Below are 12,500 nucleotides of genomic sequence, written 5' to 3' on the forward strand. Positions count from 1 at the left end.
CACGCATGCAGAGAAACAAGAGTAAACATGGCTAATAAATGTGCAGTAAGTATTTACAAACACAAATGAGATCTTGTCCCTGGGGTAGCAAGTCCTTCACTACGAGCCCTCCTGACAATGATGATGTAGAGTGTTGGCACTGGGAAGATCGCAAGACGGATAATGGGGCACGCCCTCTGCATGAAACATCTGCCACACTGGCCGGTACCCCAAACGAAGCCTGTGTCTGCGTATCATGAGCTCATGGCGACGGAATTTGTGTGCACATTTCACTTTTTTTTTCGTAGTGTTGGATGGAAACACGTTAACACTGTTATCACGTTCAACATTCTTACGAATCACTATCAAGGCATGATATTCGGAGTATATAATTTTTCTGTAACACCGGAGGGAGGGGGTGGCATGTATAGCAGCCATGTCCAGGGCACAAGCAGTCTTAGCAAGATTGTCCAGTTTCATTGGCCGCGAACCCAGAGTGAGAAGGCACCCATAGTAGTAGGCCCCCTGAAGTCATGTCTGACTATGGGTAGCGCTCGACATAGTTAAAACAAAAATATAAAGAAAATAAACATTTTTTCTCACATGGCAGTACGCAGAGTGCGCGGCGTACAAATTTATAAAATAAAGATAAAACAATGTTTGCATAGAGATAACATATGTAGAAGCAGCATAGAATTAACAGAAAGAACAAGCTTAGTGGGAACATTTCTTGCTGTGGCTGAGAAGGCCAATGCGAGCCCTGCAATCTCTGCCGCAGTTTGAACAAATGAAGGCGGAAGGTAGTTGAAGATGCTCGCCTGCTTTTGCCTTTCTTCTTGCACGTTTTTCAGCGACATATGTCTTCCATCTACTTTCCCCTTTAGGAAGCTGACGTTTCAGGGTTAGCTTCCAAGCATCCCTGTTAGCGGCAATTGTCTCCCAAGATGCCACGTCAATGTCCAGGGCTTTCATATCCCTCTTGCAGACATCTCTATACCTGAGTAGGGGGCGCCCTCTGACTCTCTCCCCTTCCACAAGCTCTCCATAGAGCAAGTCTTTAGGGATTCTGCCATCATCCATTCTGTGGACATGACCCAGCCATCTCAGTCGACGCTGCCTAAGCAGTGTGTAAATGGAAGGAAGGCCAGATATTTCAAGCACCGCAACATTTGTCTTCCTTTCTTCCCACTTGATGCCAAGGATGAAACGCAGGTTTCTCAGATGGAATATCTGAAGACGCTCTTCTTGTCTAGCATAGGGTGTCCAAGTCTCGCTGCCATAGAGCAAAGTGCTTAATATACATGCACTGTAGACTGACATTTTTGTGCTGACTTTCAATGTGGAGTTCTCCCACACTCTGTCAGTTAGCTTTGACAGGGTACCTGCAGCTTTGCCTATCCTCTTGTTAATCTCTAAGTCTAATGAAAGAGATTCAGAGATGCTAGAGCCTAGGTACGTAAAATCCTCAACGACACCTAGCTCATAGTTGTCAATTTGGATTGAAGGCTTAATGGATGAGCCCTGAGACAGAATCTTGGTCTTTGGGAGGCTAATGATCAGGCCAAATTCTTTACAAGCGGTCCATCAAAATTTGGAGCTCCTCTTTTGTGTGAGTGGCAATGCCAGCATCATCAGCAAATAGCATGTCTCTGATCATAGCCTCTCTTACTTTGGTTTTTGCTCTGAGTCTAGCAAGGTTGAAAAGCCGCCCATCGGACCGAGTCCTATGGAAGATACCCTCTTTCACATCACCAAAAGCGTGTTTAAGGAGCATTGAGAAAAAGATCCCAAAGAGGGTTGGGGCTAGGACGCAACCTTGCTTCACGCCGTTGCGTATGTCAAAAGGCTCAGACAAATTTCTATCAAACTGCACTGTCCCTTTCATGTTCTGGTGGAAGGATCTAACTAGACAAAGGAGCTTTGGAGGGCAGCCAATTTTAGAAAGCGCCAAGTACAGTCCCTCACGACTAACTGTGTCAAACGCTTTAGTCAGATCGACAAAAGCAAGAAATAATGGCATATTTTGCTCCCTGCATTTCTCCTGAAGCTGTCTCAATGCAAAGATCATGTCAATAGTTGATCGGCCTGCCCTGAAACCACACCCATAAAAAGCGCACAACAAGAGCTGTATCGTGGACTATGGCGAGCTGGGAAAGTATTTTATACACAACACTGCGACACAATGTTTTTACTGATGTGAGGGCGTGAAGGGCCGACTATGAGTCACAGATCACCACTCCGTTCAGCCCCTCTGAGTGAGGAGGAAGAGAGAGAGAGAGAGAGAGAGAGAGAGAGAGAGAGAGAGAGAGAGAGAGAGAGAGAGAGAGAAAGAGAGAGAGAGAGAGAGAGAGAGAGAGAGAGAGAGAGAGAGAGAGAGAGAGAGAGAGAGAGAGAGAGAGAGAGAGAGAGAGAGAGAGAGAGAGAGAGAGAGAGAGAGAGAGAGAGAGAGAGAGAGAGAGAGAGAGAGAGAGAGAGAGAGAGAGAGAGAGAGAGAGAGAGAGAGAGAGAGAGAGAGAGAGAGAGAGAGAGAGAGAGAGAGAGAGAGAGAGAGAGAGAGAGAGAGAGAGAGAGAGAGAGAGAGAGAGAGAGAGAGAGAGAGAGAGAGAGAGAGAGAGAGAGAGAGAGAGAGAGAGAGAGAGAGAGAGAGAGAGAGAGAGAGAGAGAGAGAGAGAGAGAGAGAGAGAGAGAGAGAGAGAGAGAGAGAGAGAGAGAGAGAGAGAGAGAGAGAGAGAGAGAGAGAGGAGAGAGAGAGAGAGAGAGAGAGAGAGGAGAGAGAGAGAGAGAGAGAGAGAGAGAGAGAGAGAGAGAGAGAGAGAGAGAGAGAGAGAGAGAGAGAGAGAGAGAGAGAGAGAGAGAGAGAGAGAGAGAGAGAGAGAGAGAGGAGAGAGAGAGAGAGAGAGAGAGAGAGAGAGAGAGAGAGAGAGAGAGAGAGAGAGAGAGAGAGAGAGAGAGAGAGAGAGAGAGAGAAGGTGAGAGAGAGGAGAGAGAGAGAGAGAGAGAGAGAGAGGAGAGAGAGAGAGAGAGAGAGAGAGAGAGAGAGAGAGAGAGAGAGAGAGAGAGAGAGAGAGAGAGAGAGAAAGAGAGTGAAAGCTTGTTATCAATCTATACAATTTTTACCATCGAAATTTGAAGATTAATCACTGATATTCCACGCCTGATTTTACAAATTCCTTTTAAAGGCTCATATGTGCCTCCTCCTCCTGCCTAATTCGGAATTCATATAGGACAGCATATTATCTGACTTATATATACAGTGGATTCAGGTGTTATAATAAACTAAAAACTAAAAACTAAAAACTAAAAACTAAAAAAAAAAAAAAAAAAAAAAAAAAAAAAAAAAAAAAAAAAAAAAAAAAAAAAAAAAAAAAAAAAAAAAAACATGAATATCATACAATTGCGCTGTTTCACTGGATACAACTTGAAAATACTATGTCCTCCAAAGACCTTTTCATAAACCCTTGTCCTCCAAGACCCTTTTCTTAAACCCGTGTCCTCCAAAGCCCTTTCCTTAAACCTACGTCCTCCAAGACCCTTTTCTTAAACCCGTGTCCTCCAAAGCCCTTTTCATAAACCCATGTCCTCCAAAGCCCTTTCCTTAAACCCACATCTCCCAAATGCCTTTTCCTAAAAGAACGGCCTGCTGGGGGCTACAAGAACGCTCGCCAGACGGGCTACAAAAACGGCCTCCGATGTAAACAATAACAAACCCACGATGACGCTTCTCAATCCTTACAAAGTGAGGCGGAAAATAAACAAATACTACTCGTACATCGTATTCCTGGTCGTCTTGTGGATTCTCTGGTATGGAGGTGAGTGGCTTCGATGCCTCCTGTGTAATGGATACCCGCAGAGCCCTTAAAGTGTCCCCGGTCGCCGTGCCCAGGTGTGCCTTGCCCCGTCCGTGCCCTGCTGAGGCGGTGGTTTGCATGAAAAAAGCCTTTTCCGCCTCCTTAGCTGCGACGCTGTGTCTGTGGCAGGTCAAAGGAAGGTCTTTGCTGGACGTGACTTGCCAAAGAATGACATGTCAAGTGATTGTCATGGCATCTACGCATCACGTACCAGGAGAATCTAAACAGATGCCGTCACGTTCTCAGGCAAAGTAAAGCTTGGAATTCTTCCTGTTCCCCCCCCCCCCCCCCCTGCTTACCCAGCACTTGGGCGGGAAGGGGGACCACTACTTTATTTGTGGTTTGTGACTGACAAATGTTTAATGGGAAAGGTCAGTTTACCTTCACAAGATATTTGGGAGGTTAAAGTTTGTAGTGGTAATTCCTAACACTAGGTCTGTACCCAAAACCCTATAATTGATTATAGGATGACTTGCCTCTACCAGTCCTATCCAGATAATGGAAAGCAATGAAAAGGCAACAGTCTTGGCCAAAATAAGATTATATTCATAATCACTGGAAATATAAAAGACAAGCATTTTTTTTTCAATCATAAGTTTCTTGTATTGTTTAAACTGTACAAAGTTCCACTTTTTGTTTGAAAGCATTGCAAACAGACTTTTTGTGATAGCCTTGTAGGATATATTTTATTCCAGTAGACTATGTTGGCACAGTGTAATTCCAAGATTATTAGGAAGAACATAATAATATACCATAACACTATTTCATTTTACATTATGGGTTAGTTCTCTCTCACTAACTTTATTTTAAGAATATCTGAATTCTAGATTGGATGTTGAAATGACAATTAGTTTTAGAAAGTGATGTAACATAATTTATATTTATATTTGCTTTATAAGACTGTGATATATAAGAAAAAATATGATCATATTGTTTTTTTAGCAAAGAACCTTGTGACACTTTATTTTGCAAAATGAATATTCTTATGAAAATTCTGTTCTATGTTTTTTCCAGATCTGTTTAGCTTTCACTGGCAGAAGCCTTTGGACCCTTTAGATGGGGTTCCGAGAACTGTTGTCAGGGAACTGATTGAATTAAGGAGGCAGGTAAGGAACTATCATTTATTCTATGAATTCATGTGAAAAGTTTGTTCTGTGTATGTGAATAAAGTATATATATATATATATATATATATATATATATATATATATATATATATATATATGTGTGTGTGTGTGTGTGTGTGTGTGTGTGTATGTGTGTGTGTATAAATGGCTAGATAGATAGAAAGAGAGAGAGATAGACAGATAGGTGATATTTATATACATATTAGTATGTATATGTACATAGGCATTTATGTATGTACAGGACACATACACAGTTCTTTTCTCAAGTAATTAAGATGACTGCAATGTGTTTATTCTTATGGTAATTTTTTTTTTTTCAACCTAATTTATTGATGTGTGCTGTGTAGCGATCTTGTCTAGCAATCTTGCTGACCTACGTTCAAATCCCTCGCCGCCAGTGGATGGTCACCCCGGCCATTCCTTGCACACAGGGGATAGTTTAGAAGCAAACTGAAACTGACAGTGTGTCACACCAAGAATATCCATTGTAACAAATGGAATCAAACTAAACCTCTTTTTTTTTTTTTTTTTTTTTGATGCTACAGGTGCTAAGATAATATTCACTTTCATGCTGCAGGTGCTAAGCTAATATTCACTGTCCATAGCAGCTTTATTTGTTTTATTATTATCACTATTTGCAAAGGTTTAATTACCAAGTTGTCAACTGAATAGTTACTCGACTGTTTAGGGGGAAAAATAAAAATTCTGTTGGTATTAATGTTATGATAATAATGATAATAATCATGATAATGGAGGTAATAGTAACAATAGCAATGACAATGGTAATGATAATAGTAATAATGATAATGATAATAATGATAATAATAATAATGGTAATGATAATAGTAACAATAGTAATATTAATAATGATAATGACAGTGACAATAGTAATGGTAATAGTAATAATAATAGTAATAACGAAAATCATAATGATAATGATAATGATGTTTACAAAAATGATAATAATAATGACAATAATGATAATAATTGTGATAGGCATAGTGATAGTGATAATAACAATGATAACAATAGTCATACTTATAGTATCATTGATAATGTTGATGAATGAAAAGTAATGATGATATTAATAACAATAACAACAATAATATGAACAATGATAATAATAACAATTATGATTATGGTTATGATATTGATAGTAGATAAAAGTCAATGATCATAATTATGATAATGATACTGTTTGGATAATATTGATGTTAATGTTAATAATAATGATAGTTATAATGATGATTATTATGATTATGATCATAACAGTGATAACGATATTGATATTAATATTGATATTGATAATGTTATTGATGATAATAGTTAAAAATAATAATAACAGTGATAGTAGTAGTAGTAGTAATAATAATTGTAATAATAATAACAATAATGATGATATTGATAATAATAATAATGATAATAATTTGATAATAATGATGATAATAATTTGATAATAATTTGATAATAATGATGATAATAATTTGATAATAATGAAGATAATGATTATGATAATAATGATAATGATAATGGTAAAGATGAAAGACTGACTTAATGTCAATCACGAATGCCCTCAGGGAGCCATGGACACAGAACTCCCTCGGTTAGAAGACCCTGAGTGGAGTCTCTTTCTTTTCCCCATATCTTCAGGCTCACCATAGCCATTAGTGAAGATCTTGTACCCTTATTGAAAGCATGGGTGGGTGTTTCAGGGTCCTTCAGTTATCAGGGGGATGTGGAGTAATGGTGTGGTAGCCTAGGTAGTGTTAAGCGCGTGCATGCCTTCTTGCTTTCAGCTGCCACTGCTGCCTAGCCAAGCGCAAAAAAGGGAGCAGCTCTGCATAAGCCTCCTGCGCCAGTTCGCTGCCTCTCCATCACTGAGACTTCTGCAGTGCCTCTTGGTGCCACCCATGGATTCTGAAATGGGTCTGGGACTTTAAAGAGATGAAGTGGATAGCACTAATATGTATTTTAGTTGTTCCTTACAAATCAATTATTTTTCCCACAGGTCAGACAACTTAAGACAGTTCTTAAAGAACATAGGATCCCAGAAAAAGAATATTCAGATCCCTTTTTAACAACCATCTATGTCATCACGCCAACCTATGCCAGGCCTCATCAGAAAGCGGAACTTACAAGGTGAATTTGATTTATGGTTTGCTTATATAATACATTTACGTGTGTGTGTGTGTGTGTGTGTGTGTGTGTGTGTGTGTGTGTGTGTGTGTGTGTGTGTGTGTGTGTGTGTGTGTGTGTGTGTGTGTGTGTGTGTGGTGTGTGTTGTGGTGTGTGTGTGTGTGTCTGTGTGTGTGTCTGTCTCTGTCTCTGTCTCTGCCTCTGTTTCTGTCTCTGTCTCTGTCTCTGTCTCTGTCTCTGTTTGTCTGTCTGTCTATCTCTGTCTCTGTCTCTGTCTCTGTCTCTGTCTCTGTCTCTGTCTCTGTCTCTGTCTCTGTCTCTGTCTCTGTCTCTGTCTCTGTCTCTGTCTCTGTCTCTGTCTCTGTCTCTGTCTCTGTCTCTGTCTCTGTCTCTGTCTCTGTCTCTGTCTCTGTCTCTGTCTCTGTCTCTGTCTCTGTCTCTGTCTCTGTCTCTGTCTCTGTCTCTGTCTCTGTCTCTGTCTCTGTCTCTGTCTCTGTCTCTGTCTCTGTCTCTGTCTCTGTCTCTGTCTCTGTCTCTGTCTCTGTCTCTGTCTCTGTCTCTGTCTCTGTCTCTGTCTCTGTCTCTGTCTCTGTCTCTGTCTCTGTCTCTGTCTCTGTCTCTGTCTCTGTCTCTGTCTCTGTCTCTGTCTCTGTCTCTGTCTCTGTCTCTGTCTCTGTCTCTGTCTCTGTCTCTGTCTCTGTCTCTGTCTCTGTCTCTGTCTCTGTCTCTGTCTCTGTCTCTGTCTCTGTCTCTGTCTCTGTCTCTGTCTCTGTCTCTGTCTCTGTCTCTGTCTCTGTCTCTGTCTCTGTCTCTGTCTCTGTCTCTGTCTCTGTCTCTGTCTCTGTCTCTGTCTCTGTCTCTGTCTCTGTCTCTGTCTCTGTCTCTGTCTCTGTCTCTGTCTCTGTCTCTGTCTCTGTCTCTGTCTCTGTCTCTGTCTCTGTCTCTGTCTCTGTCTCTGTCTCTGTCTCTGTCTCTGTCTCTGTCTCTGTCTCTGTCTCTGTCTCTGTCTCTGTCTCTGTCTCTGTCTCTGTCTCTGTCTCTGTCTCTGTCTCTGTCTCTGTCTCTGTCTCTGTCTCTGTCTCTGTCTCTGTCTCTGTCTCTGTCTCTGTCTCTGTCTCTGTCTCTGTCTCTGTCTCTGTCTCTGTCTCTGTCTCTGTCTCTGTCTCTGTCTCTGTCTCTGTCTCTGTCTCTGTCTCTGTCTCTGTCTCTGTCTCTGTCTCTGTCTCTGTCTCTGTCTCTGTCTCTGTCTCTGTCTCTGTCTCTGTCTCTGTCTCTGTCTCTGTCTCTGTCTCTGTCTCTGTCTCTGTCTCTGTCTCTGTCTCTGTCTCTGTCTCTGTCTCTGTCTCTGTCTCTGTCTCTGTCTCTGTCTCTGTCTCTGTCTCTGTCTCTGTCTCTGTCTCTGTCTCTGTCTCTGTCTCTGTCTCTGTCTCTGTCTCTGTCTCTGTCTCTGTCTCTGTCTCTGTCTCTGTCTCTGTCTCTGTCTCTGTCTCTGTCTCTGTCTCTGTCTCTGTCTCTGTCTCTGTCTCTGTCTCTGTCTCTGTCTCTGTCTCTGTCTCTGTCTCTGTCTCTGTCTCTGTTTGTCTGTCTGTCTATCTCTGTCTCTGTCTCTGTCTCTGTCTCTGTCTCTGTCTCTGTCTCTGTCTCTGTCTCTGTCTCTGTCTCTGTCTCTGTCTCTGTCTCTGTCTCTGTCTCTGTCTCTGTCTCTGTCTCTGTCTCTGTCTCTGTCTCTGTCTCTGTCTCTGTCTCTGTCTCTGTCTCTGTCTCTGTCTCTGTCTCTGTCTCTGTCTCTGTCTCTGTCTCTGTCTCTGTCTCTGTCTCTGTCTCTGTCTCTGTCTCTGTCTCTGTCTCTGTCTCTGTCTCTGTCTCTGTCTCTGTCTCTGTCTCTGTCTCTGTCTCTGTCTCTGTCTCTGTCTCTGTCTCTGTCTCTGTCTCTGTCTCTGTCTCTGTCTCTGTCTCTGTCTCTGTCTCTGTCTCTGTCTCTGTCTCTGTCTCTGTCTCTGTCTCTGTCTCTGTCTCTGTCTCTGTCTCTGTCTCTGTCTCTGTCTCTGTCTCTGTCTCTGTCTCTGTCTCTGTCTCTGTCTCTGTCTCTGTCTCTGTCTCTGTCTCTGTCTCTGTCTCTGTCTCTGTCTCTGTCTCTGTCTCTGTCTCTGTCTCTGTCTCTGTCTCTGTCTCTGTCTCTGTCTCTGTCTCTGTCTCTGTCTCTGTCTCTGTCTCTGTCTCTGTCTCTGTCTCTGTCTCTGTCTCTGTCTCTGTCTCTGTCTCTGTCTCTGTCTCTGTCTCTGTCTCTGTCTCTGTCTCTGTCTCTGTCTCTGTCTCTGTCTCTGTCTCTGTCTCTGTCTCTGTCTCTGTCTCTGTCTCTGTCTCTGTCTCTGTCTCTGTCTCTGTCTCTGTCTCTGTCTCTGTCTCTGTCTCTGTCTCTGTCTCTGTCTCTGTCTCTGTCTCTGTCTCTGTCTCTGTCTCTGTCTCTGTCTCTGTCTCTGTCTCTGTCTCTGTCTCTGTCTCTGTCTCTGTCTCTGTCTCTGTCTCTGTCTCTGTCTCTGTCTCTGTCTCTGTCTCTGTCTCTGTCTCTGTCTCTGTCTCTGTCTCTGTCTCTGTCTCTGTCTCTGTCTCTGTCTCTGTCTCTGTCTCTGTCTCTGTCTCTGTCTCTGTCTCTGTCTCTGTCTCTGTCTCTGTCTCTGTCTCTGTCTCTGTCTCTGTCTCTGTCTCTGTCTCTGTCTCTGTCTCTGTCTCTGTTTGTCTGTCTGTCTATCTCTGTCTCTGTCTCTGTCTCTGTCTCTGTCTCTGTCTCTGTCTCTGTCTCTGTCTCTGTCTCTGTCTCTGTCTCTGTCTCTGTCTCTGTCTCTGTCTCTGTCTCTGTCTCTGTCTCTGTCTCTGTCTCTGTCTCTGTCTCTGTCTCTGTCTCTGTCTCTGTCTCTGTCTCTGTCTCTGTCTCTGTCTCTGTCTCTGTCTCTGTCTCTGTCTCTGTCTCTGTCTCTGTCTCTGTCTCTGTCTCTGTCTCTGTCTCTGTCTCTGTCTCTGTCTCTGTCTCTGTCTCTGTCTCTGTCTCTGTCTCTGTCTCTGTCTCTGTCTCTGTCTCTGTCTCTGTCTCTGTCTCTGTCTCTGTCTCTGTCTCTGTCTCTGTCTCTGTCTCTGTCTCTGTCTCTGTCTCTGTCTCTGTCTCTGTCTCTGTCTCTGTCTCTGTCTCTGTCTCTGTCTCTGTCTCTGTCTCTGTCTCTGTCTCTGTCTCTGTCTCTGTCTCTGTCTCTGTCTCTGTCTCTGTCTCTGTTTGTCTGTCTGTCTATCTCTGTCTCTGCTTCTGAGACGAGAGAAGGCATACTTCTCCCTAGATTCTCAAAGGGGCCACCTTGAGAGTGACTTCCTGGAGAAGGTTACAACCATGGTGCAGTTGGAGCCCAAGGCAGAGCTGTGCACTAAGGTTAGTGGCTTTGCTTAGGTGATGAGGAATTACAGTTTGCATTAAGTTATTATTATTGATATAGTCACTATTGTTGTTGCTGTTCTTGTTTTTTAACATTTTCATGTTATTATTATTGTTATTACTACAGTTCTCGCTGCTGCTACTACTACACCTACTCCTACTGCTACTTCTGCTAATACTTCTGCTACTACTACTACTATACTTCTGTTACTACTCCTAATACTTCTTTTACTACTACTACTACTTCTACTACTGTTGCTACTACTACTGTACTATTACTACTTCCACTACTACTACCCCTGCTACTCCTACTCCTACTACTACCACTACTACTCATACAACTACTGTAATTACTTCTATTACCTCTCCTATTACTACTACTTCTACTACTACTACTACTACTACTACTACTACTACTACTACTACTACTACTACTACTACTACTACTACTACTACTACTACTACTACTACTACTTCTACTCCTATTATAATACTACTCCTACTACTGGCTACTCCTACTACCACTCCTCCAGCTTCTACTACTTCTACTTCTACTACTCCTAATACTACTATTATTATTCCTACTACTTCTACTACTATTACTTCTACTACTACTATTGCTACTACTACTCCTGCTACTACTCCTACTACTATTCTTATTCCTCCTCCTCCTCCTCCTCTTCCTCCTCCTCCTCCTCCTCCTCCTCCTCCTCCTCCTCCTCCTCCTCCTCCTCCTCCTCCTCCTCCTCTTCCTCTTCCTCTTCCTCCTCCTCCTCCTCCTCCTCCTCCTCCTCCTCCTCCTCCTCCTCCTCCTCCTCCTCCTCCTCCTCCTCCTCCTCCTCCTCCTCCTCCTCCTACAACTATTACTACTATTGCTATTACTACTAGCATTGGCACCTCAGGGTTCCCAAATGTCTCTCCCCAGCTTGGGGATATGCTTGGAGCGTTAAAACGTATACATTCCATGATTCTTTGCTGCTATATTTTTCTTTGTTATTCTTGTTTTTATGCCCTTGAATATTAGGGCTGTGCTTAAAAGAAATCCTTAGATTCTTGCAGTAAAAAAAAGTAATTAAATTTTACTGGTGCTTCATGTGATGTCCAGTAGGAGCTGGGGAAAAGTGTAAAATTGTGCTCTTTGTGGATGTCTGTATGTATATATGAACAAGCCATGCATATATGTATACTTAATGTATTATCTGTATTAGAAAAATGGTTTAAGGGTTTATTATTTTTACTTTTTTTTGGTCAGTGACTTTATGGATGTTGATGAAGGCTGAAAGTTGCCAAATAATCAATCAAACATATATAATAACAATTTTACAGATGATACTTAAATTACATAGAATAAAATTTAGAAACTTAAATTCAAGCTATTTTCAAACTTTGAAATACATAAAAAAAAAACATTGATATAATCTTATTTTGTACATAATTTTATTTGCAGTTTGGCTGCACTTATGAAGTCCAGTAACGTAATATACTTTTCTCTGTTAACAAAAAGGGTAACTATGATGGTTCATTACCACCCAAAAGTATTAAAGGATGGTATGATACAGCTTAAGGGAGTTTCTTGAAGGGCGTGAGGTATCAAATATGCATTTTTCTCTGATGAACCAATTTTCATTTCATTTCATTTCTTTACCTGACCACTTCCCTTAACAGAGGGCGAGACTGCAGTGCCATGCCCACTGTAATAAAAGTTCATCTATTGTCTTTACACATAGATGGCTCTACAAGTGCTAAGTCACCAAGGAGTCAGTTCTTAGTCTTACCTATCTCACCTGTTTACCCTTTTCCTTGATTTTTTGAAAGCTTCATGTGTATTATTTTATTATTTTTGATGTTATTAATATTTTGATAACCATTTATTAATCATAATATCAATAAGAATAATAACAATATTAATATTAATGGCATTAGAAAGAAAAACATATTTTCCTGCAAATTCAGGCGGGGTCATTAGGGCCTACTGATAGAATCCTTGGTGGC

The 12,500-nt window shown here is 41.8% G+C and overlaps 1 protein-coding gene across 1 annotated transcript; it reads left to right on the top strand.

The window, feature by feature from the left end:
• Positions 1 to 2,118: 2,118 nt before the first annotated feature.
• LOC125040214 (galactosylgalactosylxylosylprotein 3-beta-glucuronosyltransferase 2-like) lies at positions 2,119 to 7,097 on the top strand. Its single transcript, XM_047634796.1, has 4 exons — positions 2,119 to 2,175; positions 3,611 to 3,788; positions 4,842 to 4,933; positions 6,963 to 7,097. Exons 1-4 carry the CDS (start codon positions 2,119 to 2,121, stop codon positions 7,095 to 7,097), a joined length of 462 nt encoding a protein of 153 aa, XP_047490752.1.
• Positions 7,098 to 12,500: the final 5,403 nt, after the last annotated feature.

Source organism: Penaeus chinensis, chromosome 1, assembly GCF_019202785.1.
Source record: "Penaeus chinensis breed Huanghai No. 1 chromosome 1, ASM1920278v2, whole genome shotgun sequence".
NCBI lineage: Eukaryota > Metazoa > Arthropoda > Malacostraca > Decapoda > Penaeidae > Penaeus > Penaeus chinensis.

Bases quoted from the DNA above. Each gene is read 5' to 3' on its own strand.
- LOC125040214 (XM_047634796.1), top strand. From the start codon at position 2,119: ATGGCGAGCTGGGAAAGTATTTTATACACAACACTGCGACACAATGTT. The intron at 2,176-3,610 runs GTGAGGGCGTGA...TTTTCCTAAAAG, and splicing joins GACACAATGTTTTTACTGAT to AACGGCCTGCTGGGGGCTAC. The intron at 3,789-4,841 runs GTGAGTGGCTTC...TGTTTTTTCCAG, and splicing joins GTGGATTCTCTGGTATGGAG to ATCTGTTTAGCTTTCACTGG.